At 41.0% G+C, this 26,909-nt stretch overlaps 2 protein-coding genes and 1 pseudogene across 3 annotated transcripts in view; 1 reads left to right on the top strand and 2 right to left on the bottom strand.

Moving 5' to 3' along the window:
- NELL1 (neural EGFL like 1) overlaps window positions 1–26,909 on the bottom strand; it is a 922,880-nt gene that overhangs the window by 559,217 nt on the left and 336,754 nt on the right. The window lies entirely within an intron of this gene.
- On the bottom strand, window positions 9,842–10,584 carry LOC138163403 (peroxiredoxin-1-like). Its single transcript, XM_069090898.1, has one exon. The coding sequence runs from the start codon at window positions 10,470–10,472 to the stop codon at window positions 9,873–9,875; it is 600 nt and encodes a 199-aa protein (XP_068946999.1). The 5' UTR covers window positions 10,473–10,584; the 3' UTR covers window positions 9,842–9,872.
- On the top strand, window positions 16,551–17,961 carry LOC138163402 (fructose-bisphosphate aldolase C-like; annotated as a pseudogene).

Here is a 26,909-nt window from a genome sequence, read left to right as displayed (position 1 = left end):
CTCTTCATTATCCCATTTATGTTTTGGGTTTTTGGGCAAACATACTAGTTTTCAATTTCCTTTTCCAGTTCATTTGCTTATGAGGAGGCAAATATAAATAGTGTTAAGTGACTTGCCCAAGATCTCACAGCTAGTAAGTGTCTGAGGCCAGATTTGAACTCAAGAAGGGTCTTTGGGACTTCAGGCCACTACCATCTAGTTGCCCCAGAGCACATACACAATGTAATAAATACAATAACTGGGCATAATACATACAATAACTGTGAACCCAAGTGGGGTCACAAAGACTCAGACAAGATTGAAGTGGCTTAACAACAACAGCTTTTACACAATGGCTATAATGCAAAATGTGAGGTCTAAAGAATGAACATGTCCAAATGGCAGATATCATAAGAGATTTTTGGGAATAAAGGAAGGGAAACGTTCTTACTAAACACTATATGCAAGCACTATGAGATACAGATAGAAAAAGTATAAGCCAGTAGTATTTGCTTTCAAGAGCCCAGATTCTAGAAGGAAGCCTTATAAAGGGTGTCAGCTACATTCTAGACAGAATGTATTCAAAGGGATGGTAAGTAGTCCAGTTTGGAGCAGAGTGTATAGAGTAGGGGAAAATATTATAAAAGCCTGCAAAATGGATAGAGATATAAGGGCTATACTTGTGATTTAATGAATGTAGGCAAGCACTATATGAATGATCTCATTTTCCCTCCATGAAATATGAAGCAAAGTCCTCAGCTCTGAAAGGATTTGGAATAGAGGTGCTATAGGAGGCTTGAACAGAGATAAAAACATTTGGAACAATTGCTATGGAGAAAGGGATGGAACCCTGATTAGGAAGATTGGTGCCCTGCTACATAAATGTTCCGTAGGTCCAATGAACATGGTTTAGTCATTTCCTCATCTCAGTTCAGGAACATGTAAATAAGAGGAGGCAGATAGTGGATATAATTCAAGATTGAGATTTGACACAGTATGATCAGTGATTGGACAAGGCTGCAAAGGATTGAGAAGTAGATGCTATCATAGAACCAAGTCAGTTCACAAAGCTAGATGGCAAATGTTTAGGGGTATCACTTGGGAGATGGAGGGAATGGAAATTATTGGGAAGAACCAAAAAATGTTGAATTCATAAGGTATAAATCACACACAAGTAAAAAATAATTTAAGGCAGGTTTTTTTTTAATTTTGAGAATTATAAAATTTTCTATTCATCTGATTTTTAAAATTAAGTACTATATAGGATAAACAAAAAAATGAATAATTTCATCAAAGCATTCATTAAATATATCGATTCAAAAACATTTATTAAATGCCTACTATGTGTCAGCTACTGTATAAGAGCACTTAATGACAGACAGCATACCATAATATGTAGAAGACCATCCTTAAAGTTAGGTAAATATGGATTCAAACCTGATCTCTGGCACAAAGACTATCAGACAATAGAAAATCATTTAATTTCTTAGTGTTTCTAAGCTCTTCTCTAATAGTATAAAGAGCAGATGAGCAGCTGAATCTGAATTGGTAGAGAGAATTTCTCATATTGTTTAAATCACAGATCATCACCACCTCCACCACACATAATAATAATAATAATATTTAATACTATATTCAATTAAAATGAAGACAAGGCATTACAGGAAGGGCTAAGGTTTATTTAAAACACAATATAAGAGTGAGGGAACAACGAGCAGAAGAAATGATTAAAGAAACATAGATGGAGAATACGTTGTAGGGAAGGATAGAGAGAAGGGAAAGAGACACAAATAGTGATAGAAATAGAGACAAAGATGAAAAGAGACAGAGAGATAGAATGAAGTTTAGTATCCTTAGGTAAATAAAATACCTTATTCAATTTAAACTGCTTTTGTAACACACATTCACTTGGATTGCTGTCTTATTTAGAGCTCCTTAACGAGGATCACAAAAGGTTTTCTCTGCTTTGAATGAGAGAGCTATTGATTGACCACAGGACTCCAACACTCCAGTCCTCTGCTGTATCACTGTATCCAAAGTTACCCCAACACTGGTAAAGTCAAAGCAGAAGGCTGCATCTGGCTGCTAGACAGGAGGTTCCCCACCTCAATTAAAGCCTCTAAGGAGAAAATTCACCTTGCAGATTCTTTAATTTGCAGCTTAGCAATGCTGTCTTCATGAAGACAAGGTTTGTGTCAGATGTCTTCCAAATGTGTCCCGCGACCAGAAGGAAAGTAGCTGAGAAAAGTTAGAGGGGGCCCCCCTTAAAACTGGCCCTGGAAAACGTAGCTCATTTGGCCCACCTGGTCCTACTATTCAGTGGCTCTGAGTAAGACAAGTTGGGAGGAGATGCTAGCCTTTCAGATCAAGGGGAACAGTGATATTGGAAGGTTGTGACCCAGAAAAATTCCAGGGAAGCACATGATGACTAGATAGATGTCTGTGTTCACTTTTCTTTCCCAGATGGCATAGTTTACAGAATATTGAACTCAGAGTTAGGAAGACCTGAGTTTGAATTCTGTGTCAGGCACTAGCTGTGTGAAACTAAGCAAAGCACTTAATTTCTCTCATCTGTAAAATGGAGATAACAGCCCCATGGGGGTGTTGCAAAGATCAGTGGAATGATATATGCAAAGTACTTTGCAACCCTTAAAGCATAATCTAATTGTGATGACAGTGGGACTGTTATTATTATTGTTAGTTTCATAAGGGCTGTATAAGAGACTGCCTGGCAGGCAATTCTGCGGACACTCTCAGCATGAGTTCCTGAGTGCCTAACTGCCTGCATATAGCACACTCCCTGGGAAAACTCAGTATGGTGCAACAATGTGTTATAACAGCCCCAGATGATCTACTGTAACTCTGAGTGAGAGAGAAGAGAAAATGAAGGGAGGAAGAAGAGAAGGGAAACAGAGGGAAGAGAAGAGGGAAGGGTGGAGAGAGGGAGGGAGGGAGGGAGGAAGGAAGGAAGGGAGGGAGGGAAAATGAAGGAAGGAAGAAAGGGGATTTTTTTTTGTTGGCTCTTTTAGCACGTGTCAGATGCCAAATACTATGCTAAGTGAACTTTACAGATATTGGGTCATTTGATCCTTACAACAATCCTATTATCTTTATTATACAGCTGAGAAAACTGAGGCAGTCAGATATTAAATTACTCTGTCCTAGGTCACACAGTTAGTAAGGATCTGAAGCTGAAAGTGAATTCAAGTCTTCCTGTTTCTAGATACTTCTGGGACTTCCAGGTAGGATAGGACCAGGACCTGTGATTTCTTTGGCAAAGGGAATCCTTGGATGAGGTTAGTTCCACAAACAATGGAGGTCTCTGCCTTCTCTGTAATGTATGGTCTTAGACTATAAAGAGAACACTGACAGGTGATGTTATGCTAAGAGTCACAAAGTGTTGAGATAAGCTATGAAGCCAGGCTTCCTGGCACTGACACCAATGTCTATGTTACTATGGTGCCTCTTCTGACTGACCTGAGTGCTCTCTCCAACCTACGGCTAAGGCATAATTCATTGATATGCCTCCCTAGCTTTCACGAGTCTTTACAATCTTGTTCAGCTACCTCCAAAAACCTTAAGACAACAGAAAACTTTCCTATCAATCCCAAAGTGAAACAGATTGCCTTGGGAGGGGTACTGAATTCACTTTCACTGGAGTTCTTCCAGGGGAGGCTGGGCGAGTATGTGTCAGGGATGTTGTAGAGATTTTATGCTTTAAGTACGGGTTGGACAATATCACCTCTGAGACGTCTTCCAACTCTTAAGGTTTCTGATTCAGTTAAGTAACATTGCCAGGCAAGATACGATTAAGTACCCCCCCTGCCAAAAAAAAACTGAAACACACACAAAGTATTAAAGAAGAGAGAGATAAACATGACCTGAAACTGTTGAGGAATGCCTACTGAAGGAGGCAGAATCTCAGATTGACCTTGAAGGAGGGATAGAAGTTAGACTACAGTACCACTGATGGAAACAAGACAGCATGCATGATGGGACTTGAATTGCAAGAAAAATTATAATCCATAGACCTGGGCTCAGGACTCCAGAGGGAAATAAGCAAACAGAAAACCAAGCGCTTTGAAAATGAGCTGCTGTCAAGTACATGGGATGTTTGAACCTGAGCAGGGAAGACAGTCCTGCTAGTGCTATTTAAATGGAAATAAAGTCATAATTAGGAATTCAAGTCCAAGGGGCAAGAAGTAGCATCTGAGGGATTTTCAAACAATTTTTAAAAATTGGAAAAAAATATTTAGTTGGAAGGGGATGAGAGGAGAAACAGGGAGAAAAATCAGACATCAGTGGATAAAGTCCTATGGGAGGAGAAACACAAAAACCCCTTCCAGTGGGGAAAAAATCAGTCTACATAGTAACCCAAGAAGACCTCAGGAACTCCTAAGATGCCTCAAGGCCAATTAGACTCAGTAGGGAGGTAGCTGCTTCTGGAAGGAAACTCACCATCTGGTCACTTCCAATTCTATTAAGTAGTTCTTGCTCAGCAGAGGCTGTATCATGTTGGTGGATAGCTAGTATTAGCAACAGGAATATATGGGTTCAAATCCTGCCTCTGATATCTGCTAGATGTGTGAGCCATAGCCATTCATTTAACTTTTCAGAGCCTCAGATTAACTCTCTAAGACTGTAAGTTTCAGAGATAATTGTCTGGTTCTTTTTCTTGGCAAAGATACTGGAGTGGTTTGGCATTTCCTTCTTCAGCTCATTATACAGATGAGGAAACAGATGAGGCTGCAGTGAACTGTCCAGTGTCACACAGCTAATGTCTGAAAGCCAGATTTGAACTCAGGAAGATGAGGCTCCTGACTCCAGGCCCAGCACTCTATCTACTGCATCAGGGAAGGTACTAATTTACAAAGGCAGAGGAAGTTCCTCATATGGAGGTCCCTATACAAATGAAATCACATGTCTGACATAAAAAATCAGGTGCTTAATCTGGTTGTTCTCCTTCTAAAGGAGGCTAAGTATGGTCAACATCCTCTAAAATTTGGCTTAAAGGGACAAAGTCCTCACTTAATTATGATTCTTCTTGGGAAAATGGCCTCCCCATTTCTTATCCTTGTGATTGGACCAGAAATGGTGGTGGTGAGGGGGAGAGGTGATAACAGTCTATGGAGAAATATTTATAAGCTCAAAGAAGATGACAAAAGTCTGATGTTTTTAGTTTAGAGATATGCGTACTGTGCATTCAGGATTATAAGAGAAGAGGCAGTCAATGTAGAGCATGCATTTCAGCATGAGAAAAAAAGAGTGAATGGAGTGGGAATCCTGGGCAATGACATACAGAACCTAGAGGGCACAACTTCATTGTAGAGATGGACAAACTGAAGCCTAGACAGGTTCAAGGTCATGCCATTAAGAGGTGACAGACATTTGATCTGAATCAAACTCACATGACTCCATAGTTACATTGTAGGAGCTAGCGAAGCCTAGAGGTACAGAATTCTAATAGTCGGAAATAAGAGCAGAACTCAGAAGAAAGGTCCAGGGCCAGCAATAACCATTCAGAAGCCCCATGAGTTGAAATGTTAGCAGAAGCTGAAGAGTGGAAATGAGAGAGTCTAGGAAGAGATACTGAGAGAGAAGGTCAAAGGAAAAAAAGATGAATAAATGTCTACCTTAAGGAGATGGGAAGAAGTTCCCAAATCAATAACTTCATTGATATAGATGGAACAGTTAGAGAGGTTGGAGGAGAACAAGGAAAAATGTGGTATTACTATGGACAATACATAGAGGGCTAGACAAATGTTATACACAGAGCCAGTAGGATGGGGGCTGAAAAAACAACTTGCATTTGGAAATCAGATCGTTTGTGACTTTAAGAGAGAAGTTTCAGGGAAAGGCTGGGGATAGAAAACTGACTGCTACATACTGAAGACAGATTGAGTCCTGAGGAAGTATAGACATGAGGGCAAATAACATCTTTTTTCTTTCTGAAAGATATTTAGCAGTGATAAGGAGAAAGATGGAGGGGGGAGCAACAGCAGATCAAATTGTCAAGTGAAGGATTATTTAGGACTGAAGAGACTTGAAGATGTGTAAAATAGGTAAGAAGCAGTTGGGTGGGGGGAGGAATTCATGAGAGGAAGGAAATGGTTGCTTAAATAATACCCTTGAGGAAGTTGGTGGAAAAGGGATCGATGTCACAGAGAAGGGATTATCCTTAGTAAAGAGTAAGGGCTATCTATGTCTGTGAAGAAAAGAAGAGAGCGTTAATGATTATTTTGATAAGTTTTAAGGACTGGGGGGCAGAGGATGGAGGGAGCTCATGTCAGATGGCATCAATCTTCTCAGTTAAGTAGGCGATTATTGGACAGCTATTAAGGCTGGGGAGATGGATATGTGGTTGGAGTTTGGAGAGAGAAGAAATGGTTTAGGGAAAACACTATGTGAAATCGATAGAACGAAAACAGAAAGATCATTGAGAAGAATCAAGGTCTCAGGTGAGGTTATGCACCAACAAATTTGCAGTGAAAAAGGAATTAACTTGTCTTGCTTTGGTGCAGCAGGCAGAAATAGGATTGGCAAGTAGAAGTTACACAGAGACTGCTTTCAGCTCAATATAAACTTCCTAATATAAATATACTTATATATATGATTATATTATATATATATAACTATATTAAAATATAATATGATATGATATAATGTAAATATAATAACATAAAACTCTCTACAGAGCTAGACAAAGTAAACTAGATTTCCTTGGGAAGTTGTGAGTTCCTCATCACTAGAGGTTTCAGATAGAGATAGAATAATAACCTTGTGGAGAGGGAATGGTGATACCCAAGTAGGAGTCAGATTGGATGATCTCTGAAGTCCTTTGTGACTCTGATTTATTCTATTTTCCAGTCTTATCTCTATCACATCCACCATCTGTGCATCTATCTCAAAGACTCTGAGAGGGGCCCTCTTCTCTTTTCCATCTAGACGTTCAGTGAACTAAGCTTCCATGGGTTCAATTATCATGTCTACACAAATGACTCACAGAATATCCACCCCTAATTTCTCTTCTAAGCATTAGTCCTATATCGCCAACTGCCTATTGGACATTCGGAACTGAATATTGCATAAGCATCTGTGACTCAATGTGTTCCAAAACTGAACTGAACATTGTTCTCTCAAAATCTCCTGTTCTTTTGATCTTCCCCAGTCTTGTCTTGTCTAGGGCAACCACAACCTCCCAGGCACCCAAGATCACAACCTTGATGTTGTTCTCTACTCCTTATTCTTTCACCCTGTGAAGCCAATCAATTGCCAGGCCTTCTTGATTCTTCTTTCATAACATCTCCCACAAATGTTGTCTCCCTTCACTCTACACCCCCACACCCCAGATCCCAGGCCTCATCACCTATCACCTGGACTATCATAATAACCTCCTCACTTGGTTTCCTTATATCTAATCTTTCCCCTCCCCAATCCATTTTGCACCCAACTGCCAAAGTGATATGAAAAGCACAGGTCTAACCGTGTCATTCCATGTTTGATAACATCCAATGTTTTTTCTGTTACCTTTAGAACAAATAAAGACTCTTCTGATTAACATTTAAAACATTTCCCAGGGCCCCAACACAAGAAGGTTGGGACAGTGTCCCCCATGCCCCAGGATCAGAGTTCAACTTTAAAATATGAAATGGGCTAAAAATGAAGAAAAGAGCCCTGATGATAGAAAGCTACTTTGGTAACAGGGAAGATCAGAACATAAACTCAGAAGAGGACAACGATGTCAAAATACCTACAGGTCTCAATACCTAAATTTCTTCTTGAAAGACCTCAAAAAGCATTTTAAAAACCAAATAAGAGAGGTAAAAAAAATTGGGAAAAGAAATGAAGTTATGCAAAAGAGAATTAAAAGCTCAGAAAAGGAGGCAGCTAGGTAGCACAGTGAATAGAACAAGGGCTCTGGAGTCAGGAGGAACTGAATTCAAATCCAGCCTCAGACACTTAACACTTACTAGCCCTGTGATCCTGAGCAAGTCACTTAACCCCAAATGCCTTGCCTTGCTCCCTCCAAGAAGAAAAAAAAGCCCTGGAAAAGGAAGGGCAAAAATTGATTGAAGAAAAAAATACAATTGACCAAAAGGAAAAAAAATCACTGGAGAAAACAACTCCTTAAAAAGTAGAAATGGCGGGAGTCAAGATGGCAGAGTAGAAACAGGACATCCTGCTGCTCTGGCTTCCACCTTCCCTAATCCATGTAAAAAGGGGACTCTAAACACACTTTGGAGCTGCAGAACCCACAAAATGACACAGAGAAGTTAACCTCCCGCTGAGGAGAGCCCAGCAGGCCAGCAGGAATCAGACAGTGCAGCGCTCTGGGAGCCAAGCCCAGGCCCACATGAGCTGGAGGTTTTAGCCCGAGGGCAGGTCTGACCAGCTGCTGGCCAGAGGGACTCCAGATCAGCAGCAGCTGTGGCCATTTCCAGATTCATCAATAGATAGATGTGAAGAACAAAGTGAGAGGTCAGTGCAGTCTGGACTTTGGGACCAGTAGTTGGGAGAGCATCGGCTTTTGCCCCCAGGATGAGAAGCCACTGAAACACCTGGCACAGCCAGTTCCACATGGAAGCTTTAGTTCCTGGTCTGCAGAGTGTAGGGGGACTAAGTGACCAGTCTGAGGGGTAATCACTCTTGCTTTAACCTGCTTGGATCTAGATTGCAGTCTACAGTGGAGGTCATGGGGTGTGTGACCAGCTTGCCAGAGCGCGTAGAGGCTTTAGAGAGGGCACCCAATTAATACCTCTGGCAGCTGAGAAAACCCCAGCGTTTGAAATTAAAGCTCGCCTGTCTGCTAGCAGAGCCCTACTGTGGCAAAAAGCCCAGGGGTCAAGTGACTGAGGGGAAACATGACCAGGTAAAGGAAACAAAGCAGACAGAAGATTCCAATGTTAGACTTCTATTTTGGAAATAAAAAGGAGCAAAGTATGGAACAGGAAGAAGACAGTGAAGTCAGAACTCCTGCACCAAAAGCTTCAAAGGAAAATATGAGCTGGTTACAGGCCAATAGAGGAACTTAAGAAGCAGATAAGAGAAGTGGGGGGAAAATTGGAAAGAGAAACGAGAACAATGCAAGAAAATTATGAAATGAGAGTCAACAGCCCAACTGAGGAAAATACCACCTTAAAAATAAACTAACTGAAGTGGCAAAAGAGGCTCAAAAAGGCAATGAGGAGAAGAATGCCTTAAAAAGCCGAATTTGCCAGATGGAAAAAGAATCTCAAAAGCTCACTGAGGAGAATCATTGCTTCAGAATTCAATTGGAGCAAATGGAAGCTAATGACTTTATGAGAAACCAAGATGCTATTAAACAGATCCAAATAAATAAAAGAATAGAAGGCAATGTGAAATACCTCATTGGAAAAACCACTGACCTGGAAAATAGATCCAGAAGAGATAATTTAAAAATTATTGGACTACCTGAAAGCCATGATCAAAGAAAGAACCTAGAAATCATCCTCCAAGAAATTCTGAAGGAAAATTGCCCTGATATTTTTTTTTCCTTAGGACAAGTTTAATAGAGCTACAAAACAAGATGCGCTTGAGCCCAAAGAGGTAACTATGGTACAATGTTAACACAGCGCTTGGTCATTAAGAGTGAGAAAGAGAGCTGGCAGGCTCAGCCGGTGGGCTGCTGCCCCACGAGAGGGAGGAATGATGTGGATGAGTCAGGCCCCACGAGCAGAGGGCATGCCCAGCTACCCCACACTGCCTGGGCTCCTACTACAGAGACCTTCCAGCTGAAAGGCTGGGAAATATCAAGCACATTTGTCCTGCAGCCAGTAGCTAGCGAATCCACAGGCCCCATGGTGGGGGGGGGGGGGGGGGGGGGGGCAGAGGGGAGGGGAGGAAGAGGACCCTTCGTGCCTGCCGAGAGGAGCTCATTGTTGCTTGGAGAAGTATTCCTTACTCCCTTGAACATCAGGCTTGATTTTGTCACTCCCCAGTTTCCAGCCAGCAGGGCACACTTCGCCATACTTGTCTGTGAACTGGAAGGCCTGGACAAGCCAAAGAGTTTCATTTCCAGAGCGGCCCACAGGGAGGTCATTGATGGTGATCTGGCGAAAGATCCCCTTCTCATCAATGATGAAGAGACCCTCGAATGAAATTCCCTCATCTGCCTTTAAGACCCCATAATGTTGAGCAATGGTGCATTTGGGGTCAGACAACAATGGGATGTTCACAGCTCCCAGTCCACCATTCTTCTTGACTGTGTTGACCCAGGCAAGGTGACAGAAGTGTGAATCCACTGAAGCACCGATCACTTGGCAGTTGATTTTCTTAAATTCTTCAGCTCGATCACTGAAAGCAATAATCTCCGTAGGGCACACGAAGGTGAAGTCCAAGGGGTAGAAGAACAACACAATGTATTTCCCTTTGTAGTTGTAAAGGGTGATGTCTTTGAACTGCCAATCAGGCATAACAGCTGTAGCTTTAAAATTGGGGAGTGGGTACCCAATCTTGGCATTTCCAGCAGACATGTTGACAGCAACAGAAAAGCTCCTCAGACTAGCTCGGAGGAAGGAGGAACACGTGAGGACGATCTGGAGAACGCCTGCCCTGATATCTTAGAACCAGAAGGAAAAATAGAGGTTGAAAGAATCCACTGATCACCTCCTGAAAAAGATCCCAAAGAGAAAACTCCTAGGAATATTATAGCCAGGTTCTGGAATTCCCTGATCAAGGAGAAAATATTACCAGCAGCCAGTAAGAAACAAATTGAATATTATGGAAGCAAAATCAGGATAACAGAGGATCTGGCAGCTTCTACACTGAGGGATTGAAGGGCCTGGAATATGATATTCTGGAGGGCAGAGGAGCTGGGATTAAAACCAAGAATCACCTACCCAGCAAAACTGAGTATCCGGTTTCAGGGGAAAATATGGTCATTCAGTGGAATAGAGGACTTTCAAGAATTCTTAATGAAAAAAACAGAGTTGAATAGAAAATTTGACATTCAGATAGAAGAAGCAAGAGAAGCTTGAGAAAGTAAACAGGGAAAAGAAATCATAAGGAACTTATCAAAGTTGAGCTATTAACATTCCTACATGGAAAAATGATAATTGTAACTGATGAAACTTTTCTCAGTACGAAAATAGTTGAAGGGAATAGAAATATATATGTCTATATCTTAGGGTATACGGGCGTATGAATACACATGTGAATGTGTGTATATATGTTTACAGATATACATACATAGAGGGCACAGGACCTAGTTAATGGGAAGGGATGATACTTAAAAAGGTGATATTAAGAGGTGAGAGAGGAATATATTGAGAGGAGATGGGGAGAGACAGAATGGGGTAAACCACCTCATATAGAAGAGGCAACGGAAAATGGTTACAATGGAGGGGAAGAATAGGAAGGCAAAAGGGAATGGGTCAACCTTATGCTCATTGAATTTGGCTCAGGGAGGGAATGACATACACACTATATCGGGTATCTCACTGTACAGGAGAATGGGGGGGAAGGGCATGAAAGGGGTTATGATGGAAGGGAGGCAGGATTGGGGGGAGGGAAGATGGAAGCACTCACTTTTGAAAAGGGACGGGATCAAAGTAGAGAATAGAACAAGTGGGTGGTGGGATAGGAGGGAGGGAAATATAGTCAGTCTTTTACAATATATCTTCTATGTTAATGTTTTGCATTAGCTACACATGTACAACTTATACTGAACTGCTTATCTTCCCAGTAAGGGTGGGTGACAAGGGAGGAAGGGAATGAATCTTCAATTCAAAGTTTTAAAATCAAATGTTTAAAATCATATATACTATTATTAATGCTATTTTACATGTAATTGGGAAATAATATATAGGCAATGGGGCATAGAGTTCCACCATGCGCTACTGGAAAAGTCGAAGGCGGTATGGGAGAAGATATGGGAGAGAGCAGATAGGAGAAGGGGATATCCTGTGGAATTGCTGTTTTGGGGTAGTGGGTAGGGGAAAAACAGGGAGAAAAATTGTAACTCAAAATCTGTCGGAAATTAATGATGTAAATCAGAAATTAATAAAGCATTTGAAAAATGAAAAAAAAGAAAGAATTCACCATTCACTTCCAGAATGAGATCCCAAAATGAAATCTGCAAGGAATATTATAGCCAAACTCCAGAATAATCAGATCAAGGACAAAATACTGCAAGCAGCTAGATAGAAACAATTCAAATATCAAGGAGTCACAGTCAGTATTACACAGGACTTAACAGCTTCCACATGAACGGAACAGAGATCTTGGAATATGATACTCCAGAAGACAAAGGAGCTTGCATTACAGTCAAGAATCAATCACCAGCAAAATGCTATCCAAATCCAGAGAAAGAACTATTGAGTTTGAGTTCAGATGGAAGCATACTACTTTCAGTTTCATTTCTGGTTTTTTTATTTCTTATCGTTTTCCCCTTTTGTTCTTATTCTTATTTCACAACATGATTGATGTGGAAACATGTTTAACATAATTGTACATCAGATTGCTTGCTGTATTGGGGAGGGGAAAAAGAAGGGGAAAAATTTTGGAACCCAAAAATCTTATAAAAAATGAATGTTGAAAACTATTTTACACATTATTGGAAAAATAAAACACTATTAAGTGGAAAAAAAACAATAAAAAGTAAAAAAAAAAAAAGACATTTAAAACCCTTCACAGACCATTTCCAACCTTCTTGTCCCTTTTTACTCTGCACAATTGCCCTTCATTCACATTGTGCTCCAATAAAATTGGCCTTTTTCAGTCACTGATACGCTTAATATATCTCCCATCTCTATGCTTTAGGATGGGACTCTCAACCATGCATGAAATTCATTCCTTATTCGCTTCTTATAATCCCTTAACTTCCTTCAGAAGTTGGCCCAAATATCACATGAGACCTTTTCTTATCCTCCCAGCTGCTAATTTCATACTTCAAAAAATGACTTTGTATTCATTTTGTATAAATTTATTTACATACATTTATATAATATATGTTACCTCCCTCCAAAGAATGTAAGCTTCTTGAGGGCAGAAACTATATCATGCCTTTGTGTCTCTGGTGTCTAGAATACACTTGTCATATAGTAAGCATGTAATAAACACTTGTTGATTAATTGATTATTTCTCACTACTTTCCATAACCTATAATCTCACCAATTAAGCTATTCTGTTTTCTCCCAACACAGTATGGACTTTTCCACTCTTGTAACTTTGCTTGTGCTGTTTTGTTTTGTTTTGTTTTCTGATGAGAATATCACTGTACATGCACAACACTAATCACTCAATCAAAACTCTCCATCTTTCAAGACTAAAATCTTATTTTTCTTCTTTAATAAAGCATTTCCCTATCTGCCCCCCCCCCAACTAGAACTAGTCTATTTCTCCTCTGAATATCCAGAGACCTTCATTTGTACTTCATTAATCAACATTCTACCTTGTACCATAGCAATTTTTTCACTCCCACTAGAGTGAATCCTTGAGGGAAATAATAATGTCTTAGTTATTGATCTGTGACTCACAGTGTCTTGCTTGGTGCTGACCACAGGGCACTAAGTATTTATTGGGTAAATGAATGAAAATGAAAAGTTCATAAAAGTACAATTTCATAATAGAAGTGATATAAGATCCTACCTGATTAAGTGTCAAATGAGTGTTGTGTCAACTGCCAAAAAAAGTGTTAAGAATTGCTTGAAGGAAGTAATCATTGGGGCAGCAAGTGGTGCCGAAATGCATGTAGCCCTGGGCCTGGAATCAGGTAGCCTCATCTTCCTGAGTGCAAATCTGGCTTCAGATTCTTAGTAGCTGTGTAACCCTGAACAAGTAACTTAACCCTCTTTGCCTCAGTTTCTCCATCTGCAAAATGACCTGGAGAATGAAATGGCAAACCAGTCCAGTATCTCTTTCAAGAAAACCCCAAGGGCTTCCACCTTCCTCAATCCATGTGAAAAGGGGACTCTAAACAAACTTTGGAGCTGCAGAACCCACAAAATAACACAGAGAAGCTAACCTCCTGCTGAGGAGAGCCCGGAAGTCTGGCAGGAATTGGCCAGCTCAGTGCTCTGGGAGCTGAGCTTTAGCCCCAGGGCGGGACTGACCAGCCGCCTGTCGGAGGGACTCCAGATCAGCAGCAACTGTGGCCGTTTCCAGATATATCAACACATAGATGTGAAGGACAAAGTGAGAGGTCAGTGCAGTCTGGACTTTGGGACCCAGTAAGTCGGAGTGCGTGGCTTTTACCCCCGGGGCGAGAAGCCACTGAGATGCCAGCACAGCCAGCCAGCACCACATGGAAGCTTCAGCTCCTGGCCTGCAGAGTGTAGGGGGACCAAGCACCAGTCTGAGGGGTAATCACTTTTGCTTTAACCTTCTTGGATCTGAATTGCAGTCTAGGGTAGAGGTCCTCGGGTGTGTGTCCAACTTGCCAGTGTGTGGAGACCTCAGAGAGGGCACCCATATAATACTTTCGGCAGCTGAGAAAACCCCAGTGTTTGAAATGAAAGCTCCCCTGTCTGCTGGCAGAGCCCTACTGTGGCAAAAAGCCCAGGGGTCAAGTGACTGAGGGGCAACATGACCAGGCAAAGGAAACAAAGCAGACAGAAGATTCCAACGTTAGACTCCTATTTGGGGGACATAAAGGAGCAAAGCATGAAACAGGAGGAAGACAGTGAAGTCAGAACTCCGGCACCAAAAGCTTCAAAGGAAAATGTGAGCTGGTTACAGGGCATTAGAGGACCTTAAGAAGCAGATAAGAGAAGTGGAGGAAAAATTGGGAAAAGAAATGAGAACGATGCAAGAAAATTACGAAATGAGAGTCAACAGCCTGACTGAGGAAAATCACACATTGAAAAATAGACTAACTCAAATGGCAAAAGAGGCTCAAAATGGCAATGAGGAGAAGAATGCCTTAAAAAGCTGAATTTGCCAGATTGAAAAAGAATCTCAAAAGCTCACTGAGTGTAATGGGAATGCAAATTTGGAAGATGTTCCCTGCCCCTAGGCTAAAGTGCACCTGAAGCCTGGGGTGGGAGGCTTGTTTTTCAGTAGATACTTTTTGATTGGCCAGTGGGTCCAAAAGGTTGTTACATTCTCTGAGCCAGGAGAAGGCTATATAAGCCCTGATGTGTAGCTTTGTTTTGGGGGCTCACTTTGAGAAGTGTTCTGTGATTTGATCTGTATTCTGAAAAGCCATTGTCCAGAGCACCCCCGGCTTTGAAAAACCCAGATGTTGACTGGGTATGGATGTAATGGTTGGACAGTTTGGAAATCTGTCTACTTGATCTGTTTCTGTCTTGATAATTCTGTCTGTGTATTTTGAAGTTCGGGGTGCTGACCTTTTTCCCCTGAACGAGGTAAACGATATATGTCTGACTGATTAAAGTAAGCTTGTTAACCCATTTTGAGTTGCTTTCCTTAACAAAGCAGATCCAAGAACCTGTGGTAGCAGCAAACTCTGAGGACGTGCTTGGGGTGCTTGCCACTACACTAAGGAGAATCATTGCTTCAGAATTCGATTGGAGCAAATGGAAGCTAATGACTTTATGGGAAACCAAGATGCTGTTAAACAGATCCAAACAAATGAAAGAATAGAAGGCAATGTGAAATACCTCATGGGAAAAACCACTGACTTGGAAAATAGATCCAGGGAGAGAATTTAAAAATTATTGGACTACCTGAAAGCAATGATCAAAGTAAGCACCTAGAAACCATCCTCCAGGAAGTCCTCAAAGAAAACTGCTCTGATGTTTTAGAACCAGAGGGCAAAATAGAGTTTGGAAGAATCTACCGATCACCTCCTGAAAAAGATCCCAAAAACAAAACTCCTAGGAATATCATAGCCAGGTTCTGGAATTCCCTGATCAAGGAGAAAATATTACACGCAGCCAGGAAGAAACAAATTGAATATTGTGGAAACAAAATCAGGATAACAGAGGATCTGGCAGCTTCTACACTGAGGGACTGAAGGGCCTCGAATATGATATTCCAGAGGGCAGAGGAGCTGAGATTAAAACCAAGAATCACCTACCCAGCAAAACTGAGTATCAGGTTTCAGGGGAAAATATGGTCATTCAGTGGAATAGAGGACTTTCAAGCATTCTTAATGAAAAAACAAGAGTTGAATAGAAAATTTGATATTCAGATACAAGAAGCAAGAGAAGCATGAGAAGGTAAACAGGGAAAAGAAATCATAAGCCACTTATCAAAGTTGAACTATTAACATTCCTACACGGAAAAGCCATAATTGCAACTCATGAAACTTTTCTCAGTACGAAAATAGTTGAAGGAGGGCCACTGTCTCCTACACACTTGCCAACCCCTCTAGTGAGAGAAGCCATTTAATTTTTTGTAAGTCTTTAATCATCTGGTAACTGTAGTCAGAACATCACTTTCTTTCCTTTTTTTTTTTAATCAATCGGGGTTAAGTAACTTGCTCAAGGATGGCTAGTTGTTATTTTTGGATGTGGTGCTAAGTATCTGAGCCTGGATTTGATCCCCAGGTCATCCCGACACTGGAGCCAGTGCTCTTACTTGCTGAGCCACCTGGCTGCCCGAAAGCCATTTAATTTCACCTAACAAGAGGAGAGAAGACCGCCGCCATGCTCTCTGTATACCCAGCCCTGTCGGCTCGGCAAAAGAAGGAACTGTCAAACATTGCCCTTTGGATTGTTGCTCTGGGTAAGGGCATCTCGGCAGCTGATGAGTCAGTAGGCAGTATGGCCAAGGGACTGAGCCAGATCGGTGTGGAGAATACAGAGGAGAACCGCAGGTAGTATTGTCAGGTCCTGTTCAGCGCTGATGGAAGGATCAAGAAATGCATTGGGGGGTGCCATCTTCTTCCATGAGACCCTCTACCAGAAGGGCAATGATGGAGTGCCCTTCGTCCGCACCATCCAGGACAAGTGCATTGTTGTTGATAACGGTGTGGTGGCTTTGGCTGGAACTGATGGTGAAATCACCACACAAGGGCTAGACGGGCTCTCTGAACGCTGCACCCAGTACAAGAAGGATGGGGCCGACTTTGCCAAACAGCACTGTGTGCTGAAGATCAGTGATCATATGCCCTCTCCCTTGGCAATCCTGGAGAATGCCAAAGTGCTTGCCAACTATGCCAGCATCTGCCAGCAGAATGGCATTGTGACCATTGTGGAGCCTGAGATCCTGCCAGATGGAGACCATGATCTCAAACGATGCCAGTATATCACTGGGAAGGTCCTGGCTGCTGTCTACAAGGCCCTGAGTGACCATCATGTGTACCTTAAAGGGACACTGCTCAAGCCCAATATGGTGACCCCTGGTCATGCCTGCCCCTTCAAGTACACACCTGAGGAGATTGCCATGGCAACTGTATCTGCCCTATGTCTAACTGTGCCTCCTGCTGTCCCAGGTGTGACATTCCTGTATGGAGGTCAGAGTGAGGAGGAGGCCTCCATCAACCTCAACGCCATTAACCACTGGCCTCTCTCCCGGCCTTGGGCACTGACTTTCTCCTATAGGCGTTCCCTGCAAGCCTCTGCTCTCAGCAGTGGTGAGAAATAGTTCATCAAACAGGCAGAGGTGAATGGTCTTGCTGCCCAGGGAAAGTATGAAGGAGGTGGAGAAGATGCAGGGGCAGCTGGGCAATCTCTCTACATTGCTAATCATGCCTACTGAGGCTGTGAACCCTGGCCACTTCTATTCCCAGCCCATGCCACCCATACTAAGCTTTACCTATAGCCACTGCCATGAACCAAATAGCTATGCAGAGCAGAGAGTATAACACTCTTTCTACCCTCTGCTCAAACACCCCCAGCATTGCTCTCCTGTATTGTTATACCTTGGGGAGGGAGGAAATGGAGAGCCCCTGGGGGCTGGACAGGAGGATTTGGGTGAGGGGCTGCTAGATCTGAGCAGGATATCTGGGTTCCCACTCGCCCACACTGTCTTTGTATGATATCCCCCTACTTGCTACATCCATAATTCACTAGCTTCTTCCTGGATTCTCATCCCCTCCCAAGGTTATGAGCTTGGGCCCCAATTCATGCCACACCTTCCACATGGCTGTGTTGTGTAATGCCTCAAATAAATGTTAGTGAAGTCCAGAAAAAAAAAACAGAAAGGGATGATACTTAAAAGGTGAAATTAAGAAGTGAGAGAGGAATATAATGAGAGGAGATGGGGAGAGACAGAATGGGGTAAACTATCTCATATAGAAGAGGCAAGGGGAAATGGTTACAATGGAGGGGAAGAATAGGAAGATAAAAGGGAATGGGTCAACCTTATTCCCATTGAATTTGGCTCATGGAGGGAATGAAACATACTAAATAGGGTACCTTACCCTACAGGAGAGTAGGGGGGAAGGGGATGAGAGGCAGGATGGGGGGGAGGGAAGTTGGAAGCACCCACTTTTGAAAAGGGACAGGATCAAAGTAGAGAATAGAACAAGTGGGAGGTGGGATAGGAGGGAGGGAAATATAGTCAGTCTTTTACAATATATCTACTATGTTATTGCTTTGCATTAGCATGTACATGTACAACCTATACTGAACTGCTTATCTTCCCAGTAAGGGTGGGAGACAAGGGAGGAAGGGAATGAATCTAGAATTCAAAGTTTTAAAATCAAATATTCAAAAATATATATGTATATATATACTATTATTAATACTATTTTAAATGTAATTGGGAAATAAGATATACAGTCACTGGGGCATAGAGATCCACTGGAAAAATCAAAAGAGGTATGGGAGAAAATGTGGGAGAGAGCAGATTGGAGGAGGGGATATCCTGTGGGACTGCTATTTTGGGGCGGTGGGTAGGGGAAAAACGGGGAGAAAATTTGTAACTCAAAATATGGTGAAAATGAATGATGTAAATCAGAAGTTAATAAAGAATTTGAAAAAAAAGAAAACCCCAAATGGGGTCGTTAAGAACTGGCCACAACTGACCCAACTGGACACAACAACTAATCACTGAGAGCTGACCTAGTCACAGAAAGTTTCATGATGGAGGTGGTAAATGAAACGTAAGCTAAGTCTTACACAGTCAATGGACATAATGCTAAGAAAAGTAGGTAATTATAAAGAAAGGCATCAACTGGAGTGCCAAAAATGATAATTTTTTTTTCAAAAATGAGAACGAATAGGTGAATGAAAGATTTGAAATAATGCATATGTTCCCATATGCTAAACTCTAATCATTCAACCCCTTTATAGCTTAGGTCTTTCTTGTTTATTTTAAGCAGAGAGGATTAAGTTAAAGATGATTCCACCCCAATGAGATCCACTCCAAGAACAGATATGAGGGGAGGGATTAGAAACTGGAGGTTTGGTTTTTGGTTTGGTTTGGGTTTTTTCCAACAACCTAAGCATTTTATCACTGAAGAATCTATGTAAGATTCCGGCATTGTATTAGATATCCAGGATAAAAAGACAAAGTACTATAGACTCTGCTCTCAAAGAGTTTATATTCTAATGAAAACATCAGCTAATATGGTGTCCATAATTACTTTGTCTTTTATAAAAGATATCTCTGGATATATATGTATATGTATATATACACATATGGTTTCTACATATACACACATCATATATTATTTTATACATATTATTACATACATAATATATAATGAGTATATACATATACACATGTATGTATGTGTGTGCATGCAATCATCTCAACCTTTTGCATTCCTGGTACTCCTTCGAGGTTGAATTCCTTTTATTGTCCATAACTATCAGGGGTGTCTCCCTCATCACATATTCCTAGATTATTTTATCTATCTCCCTAATTCTTTCCTCATCTTCTATGACACTTGTATTATCAAATAAGAGGATCTATATAGTGTGTTTTGCAAACATAAAAGTAATTTATACAAATTAGATAATTTTTATTCCTAGATGAGAAACATCACTTCATCACCCTTAACTTTCATTCTCTCTTTTGCAAAAATGCGAATAATATTTTTACTCTTTAAGCCATGATATTGTTAAAATACTTTGTAAAGCATTATATTAACACATTATTATTATTTCTATATACATTATACAATAATGAACAGCATTGAAAATTTTCCGATAATCTGAGCAGCAAAACCAAATTACCTCATTAAATAAATGCTGAAATGGCTACCCAATGTCTCTTAGTGTGATGACTGAACCAGAAAAAGCATGACTATACACAGATGACCCTTTAGGCACAGAGAACTAGACACAGGTATAAGCACAGTGTTGCTACAAGATGGAGAATTTGGCCACACTGTATAAGCAAGGAGCTTTGGTGCCCTATAGATCCTTATGTTTTCTTAATCCAGAGAACTAAGTGGTCCCAAGGTCAAAGTTCCAGAGGGGAAAAAACAAGGTTTGGGGTTAAGAGGCCCCAGAAAGTAGAGGTCAAGACTCAGGAATTCAGAACACTCATCACAATGTCATTCTTGAGAGGTGGTATTGGAATTGGGGCCTTAACTAGGCAGAGACAACAGGGGCTTTGCTCCTGGATGCAAAACTTTAGGTAATACTTTCATTTCAAAGGTAAAACCTGAGTTTAGTACTTAGGAACTATAATGAGTTAAAACAATGTTCCCAGGTAGCACTTTCTCCCCTGGGCAGCTGCACCCCTAATACCCTCCTCCAGAATCTGAACACACCCAGATTCTTTACCTAGCAATAATCTACTTAATAGCAGTGGGTCAAGTTCAGTCTCTGATACATTTCCAATACTCACTCTGGTTACTAGAATTGCTATATACTCTGGCTAGACTGAGATGGGATATGTCTCTTAGTCCTCTTTTAAATAAATATGTTTAGAAAGGGTAGCTTACATATTTTTTTTAAAAATTAACACAGCATCTTTATGAAGCTCTGAATGAATTCATACTGATGTATCTGTATCCAAAGAATTTACATCATCATAAATCAGAACATTAAAGAATGGCAATGTCTTTCCCACCTCAGAAAGAATGAAGAATGTTGGGGTGGCTAGGTGGCCCAGTGAATAGAGCACCAGGCCTGCAATCAGGAGGACCTGAGTTCAAATCCTGTCTCAGACCCTTAACACAAATACTAGCCATATGACCTTGGGCAAGTTACTTAACCCCAACCGCTCTCCAAAAAATAGAATAAAGAATATTATCATTCTGAGAGCTAAAGGGCCAATATTACCTGCAAACAGCTTTACTAGAAATACATATACATTTAGATAGATGATTTTCTTTGGATACAATATTGTATTGCCTTAGAGCAAAGACTCTGTATCATTCATCCATGCAAAATTAGGAAGAATAAACCATAGTGAAGTAAAACTCATTTAAACAACTGCCAAAGCAGTCATCCCAAGGCTCTCTCCCTTCAGCGACTGACTGGAACCAAGATGACCTAGGGCAACTTCAAAGATGTGAAACAATTTTTAGGAAGCTTTCATTCACAGGTCAGAATCAGTCATTGACAGAAAGGCAAGAAATTGCGCCAGATAAGGCACACTATAGAGCATCTTTCTTGTGGCTAGGTAATCTAAATAAGCAAACTAATATAAGTAATTATATCCCAAATATCTTGGGATATTCCAAAAGTCTTAGCAGAGTTTAAGTTACTTAAGTTTTAAGTGCAATTTTAAACTACTAAACTTTTAAAAATGCACTAAGATTTCTCAGACAACCTTTATGAGTTGCTCAATGACAAGGGACCTTTTTATTTTTCTCTTTTTCTCTTGAAAGTTTAGCACAACGTAGTAACCAATTATTAAATGCTTGCTGAATTGAGTTCAGTTGAACTGAAAGTAATTCTCAACAAAGCTAGTCTTATGAGAAGGCTGCAATTAAACCAACAAACCTTTTGTACCTACTATGGTGCACACTGTGCTAGACTTTCAAAAACAAAAATGAAAGCCGCTAACCTCAAGGAAGTTATATTCTAGTGGTGATTCTGTTGAAGACCCTGAGTAAGAAGTTAGGCTGCAAAGACAAGATTCAAACCCAGGTGCTCTGACTCCAAATCCAGTCTTCTTTTCACTGTAGGGTATGATTTGACTCTGTAGCTTTGTGGAATGTTCCTTCCCTAAGTAAGTGCCAAACCCAGGGTGGGAATTTAGGTCTCAAGATTCTAATTTGGTATTCATTACATTCGGCCCCATCAATCTCTGAGAGGCCCCTGTTTGAAAGCAGGTACCCCTATGAAGGATCATACTTTAAGCCAAATATTCTTAACTTATGGTCTATGAACTTTTTGTTGTCTGTAGGAATGTAAACTTTACAAAACATTTTTGCTTTACAAAATATTTTTCTTTAAGGCTTTGCTCGTAGCTGTTTTCACATCTCTGTCTTCTTCTAAGTTTATGCCTTGGTCTTCCCTGCCACCATAGTAGTTTTTACAGTCAAGTTTGTTTTTTGTTATTTTTTCTTTTGTGTAGCATATTTCTTGACTTTGAACTTTATGTCAAAGTTGAGTTTTGCTCACCTTGATTTGGGAAGATGCTGTGCCAAGCTTCAGGCTTTTTTGTGCTGCTGTTTGTACAGATAGTTTGAGGGGCGGGGGTGGATCCTACAAGTTTTTACTTTTTCCAATGTGGCATTATCCTGGGAGAGATATGGCCATTGCCATCCTGATCTTCTCTCTGGACATTTACTCAGGAAGGACCCCTGTTCCCCTGCAGTGCACAATAACTAATGCTCTTTTCAGCCCTGCAAATGTAAGCAGGATCCCTATTCCCTTGTGACTGACCACAAGCACTCCTTTCTGTTTTGGAACTATGACCCAGAACTGCTTGTAGGCAATAGACTTGCCAATGAGCACCAGCTGCACCAAGTGCCAGCCAAGAGTCTCCTTACATCTCCTTCTGACTGGTTGTCTGATGCTGTCACCATCTCTGGGCTGAGAGGTCCCAAAGCTGCGACTGCTGCTGCCATGGTCACCTCTAAGGCCACCACTGGTGCTTCTGTTCCCTAACCTGTGCCCACTCCAGTATTACAGACCTCTCCTGCAGACTTCCTAAATCATTGTAAGTGGAAAAATGTTTTCCTTTGCCTTTTTTCAGTTCTGACACTCCAAAAATTGATTTAAGATATTATTTTAAAGTTGCTTAGAAGAGAATGTTGGGAGAGCTCAGGTCAGTCCTGGTCTGTTTTCTGCCATCTTGACTCCACCTCCTTTGCCACTGACTTTTTAGCAAATATTTTGATAATTGTATTTTAATATAAATGTTTTCCTTTGCCATCCTATGTATATTATTTTATACATCTACAAATATTTTTCTAAAAAGGGATCCAAAAGCTTCACCAGATTATCAAAGAAATTTATGACTCAAAAACCCTAGACTTAAGCCCTTATCCATTGATATCTGGTTGTTTATTAGTTTATAAAGCAATATCAGAATGGGATAGAATAGTCATACACATACATAACAAAAGGAGAGGGAAGAAGAGGTAATAAAAGACTAGGGTGCCACCTTGGAGAAGACCAAAGAAAACCAAACCTTGCCCATTGGACAAGGACAGCCTCTGAGTGGCCACCTGAAATGCCATACCCCACACAAGGACAATAAAACATAATGCAATCCTCTGGGTTTGACATTTTAATTACTGAAAGCCAGTGTGCAAACAGGCACAACCACCCAGAGGCCCAGCCTACTATTTAAGGCATAACAACCAAAGAAACAAATACAGAAAACTGGGCAATGAGTACAGAAAGCAATCAGAATCTGCTAGCAGATAGAAGTGCTTTCCTGTCATCAAGGCAGGTACCTTATGATTACTTATAATAAAGTCTTCAACTGACTTGACTTCCCATCAACATGAAAGAGAAAAATAAGTTTGCATTTTCTAGCTCAGTGCTGAGGGAAAAAAAATCAACCACTGGGAAACCTGAAGTTGTTTGAAAGAAAATATATAATTATGCAGCAACTGCATAGACCATAATTAATTGATAGTTTGCTAATGTTTTTCACACTCCCACACCAACATTAGAGTGATATTAAAGTTTTAAAACCTCCCTTTCATTTTCCCAAGTATGGCCAGCCAGGCCAAGCAAAAAGCTTCAGCATTAAAGGTTGCATTCCAAGGATGCTTGAAGACTGGAGAGTATTCCCTCCAAGATTGGGCATTTAAACTCAAATTTATCTCAACTCTTAAGGCAAATGTGCTTCATTAAAATGCAGTTGCCAGAAAAACACAATCCCCATCTTGTTATAGACAGGGCACTCTGTAGTTATTTCTGATTTTCTAAACACTCCAGGGAAAAGGGATTTTTTTTTGAAGGCCTAAATTTCTCTCTGCTCAATCAATTGACTATAATGCTAGTGAGGCTTTCTGCATAATCATCTCAAGGGTAAACCTGTTACAACTCCACAGATCATTGCACAGAAACGCAGGGTCCAGCTGGTCGAATGTGTGCACTCCCCAAATTAATAGCTGGTCGTGTGCTTTCTACATCTGTGCCTCTCGAAATAGGAGAGACAAGAGGCCAGTGACAAGAGACTGCTCAGATGCACCAGCTCAAGGAAATGTGCCTCTTGTCAGCAGGCAGGGATATTTATCAAGACAAAATCTCTGGCCATGTGGTAAGCAGCCTCAGTGGCTACCCCACAATTGCTTCCTACCTTAGACCAACTGAGGTGAATTCAAATAAGCAGCAAAGTGATTAAGGGAATGGCCACCTGGCAGAACCGCTTGTGCCCTTCAAAACATAGCTCAAACACCACTTCCTAAACCAAAATATCCTGATCTACCTGCCCCCTTCCAGTTATTATCATCTTGAAATTACCTTCTATTACCTTGTATCTCTGTTTTACTTTATTACTTGTCTTTATGCCAACATGGCACTGGGTCCAGAAGAGGAGCTTATTAAAGCCTTGTTAAATGACGGAATGTCATTTTCTCCATCAGCAGAAGCATCCCCAAGAGAATGGAAGCTCCTTCCGAAAAGAGACTATTTCATTTCTGTCATTGAATTCCCGGTGTCCATGCAGGGTACTTGATAAATGATCCTCGTTGAAAGGAATTAAATTGATACAATTTTTAATTTAATATAGGGGTGGTGTGATAGAGGGAAAAGAGTGCTGGATTGGGATTCAAATTTACTAAGTCCAAATCCAAGTTCTGCCACTTGCTACGTAAGTGACCTCAAGTAAGTCAATGACCTTGGGCCTCAGTTTCCTCATCTATAAAATAAGGAGTGTAGATAAGATGCCCTTCCTTTACTATTCTGAGATTCTAAAAATTGAATCTCTAAGGTTACTTCCAACTTTAAAATCCTATGGCTTTTTGTACTACCACAATCTGTTCACAGGATATGGCTAGGCATCTCTATTATTTTACAAGATCCCCTTTAATGGAAGTCAAGGACCCAAGTAAGGTATTTTTGATAAGTTCAGGACAGGGTGAATACATATTAGTTATGACAAGTTTTACTATTGTATAGCACAGAACCTGAAAATGTTTCCAAGCCCCACAGGCACTAGCAGACTGGGTTGATGTCTAGAGAAAGGCTACCAAAGCTTACTTCGGGACTTATAAAGAAGCTTGGAGATTTGGGGTATGTCTATCCAGTATTACTGATGTAGTACCCACATCAGTACATGGAGTCTGGGGAAAACAGGATCAAACTCAGGGAACAAGGGAGTAATTCACTGTTCCTAATTGATGAAAATCTTTTTATCCTTTCATGTGCTGCTCAAGTTTTCACTAGATTCTTTGAAATGAACTTCACTCAGTGTATTATTCATTGTATGTATCTTGTCCGGATCTACTGATAAAGAGACTACATTGATTTCTCCAGGCAGGGATGGTACAGATGGGAAGTCCAAAATCCTCCAACACTCCAAAACTCACCAGTCCCTCCTCTTGTCAAGGTGGGGAAATGGAGGTGACTAAGGGTTGATGAGACCAAAAAAAGCAAGGGCTTGCCTGGTGCTGGAAGATGCTCCCATTTTCTGGGATTCTAAACTGGTCTATTCTATCATGGCAGCTAGGTGGTGCAGTGGACAGAGCTTTAAGCATTGAATTAGGAAGACATACTCAGGAGTTCAAATCCTGCCTCAGACACTTAGTAGCCACGTTAGCCTGAGCAAGTCACTTAACCTTGTTTGCCTCAGTTTCCTCATCTGTAAAATGAGCTGAAGATGACAAACTACTCCAGTATCTTTGCCAATAAAAGCCCAAATGGGGTCTCAAAGAGTCAGACATAACTCAGAAACAACTGAACCACAATATAAATCCTGGGCAAGATATTTAGCCTCTGAATTCCTCGGTTTCCTCAACCGTGTAATAGGGATAATAATAGCACCTACTTCAAAGGGTTGTTGTGAGAACCAAACAAAACAATATTTGTAAATGGCTTATTCACTTTCCTCTTCTCCCTTCCCCTTACAAGAAACCTGCTGTTGCAGAAAATCTGCCACGCCAAGGAGCGTTGTAATGATTAGCCCTGATACCTGGACTAAATTCAGTCATGGGAGTGTAGAGGTAGCAGCTAAGGGGACAGTCCAGCCACAGGTGGACTCACACCAAGACCCCATGATAGTTAGATGGGAAAGGGTCCTATGGAAGAGAGGGTTCATAGCAGTGAGACTTTGGGCGGCAAGCAGAGGACCATGAGAAGTGTGAGAATGGCAATTACCCCAGGAAGAAAAGTGTCCCCCAGAGTGGAAATGCCCTGCCATGTTGTCACTGAGGCTATACTTGAGTCATCTTGTACTCATTAAGAGATACTGTCTGAAAGCAGTCCATTCCTTTTCCGAATATAATTTATTATTGGGAGGACATTTTTACTTTTGCATCCAGTCTAAATCTGCCTTTCTCTAACTTGTACCCATTACTCCCAGTTCTATCCTCTGGAGTCTGGCAGAAAAAGGCTAATCTCCCTTCCATGATACAGTCCTTCAAATAATTGTGCACATCCATCGAACCCTCCATACCCTACAGTTCTCCTCTTCTTCAGGCTAAACTCCTTGTTTGCTCAACAAATCCTCATCCCAGGAGTTGGAAAGGAAAGGAA

Source organism: Petaurus breviceps, unplaced genomic scaffold (assembly GCF_028583685.1).
Source record: "Petaurus breviceps papuanus isolate PSGF00001 unplaced genomic scaffold, PetGlider_PUasm1.0 188, whole genome shotgun sequence".
NCBI classification, from domain to species: Eukaryota; Metazoa; Chordata; class Mammalia; order Diprotodontia; family Petauridae; genus Petaurus; species Petaurus breviceps.
Note: the sequence above shows the minus strand (reverse complement) of the source record. Positions and strands in the feature narration are given on the sequence as shown.

Excerpts from the sequence above, each read along its gene's own strand:
- LOC138163403 (XM_069090898.1), bottom strand. The coding sequence starts at position 10,472 with ATGTCTGCTGGAAATGCCAAGATTGGGTACCCACTCCCCAATTTTAAA.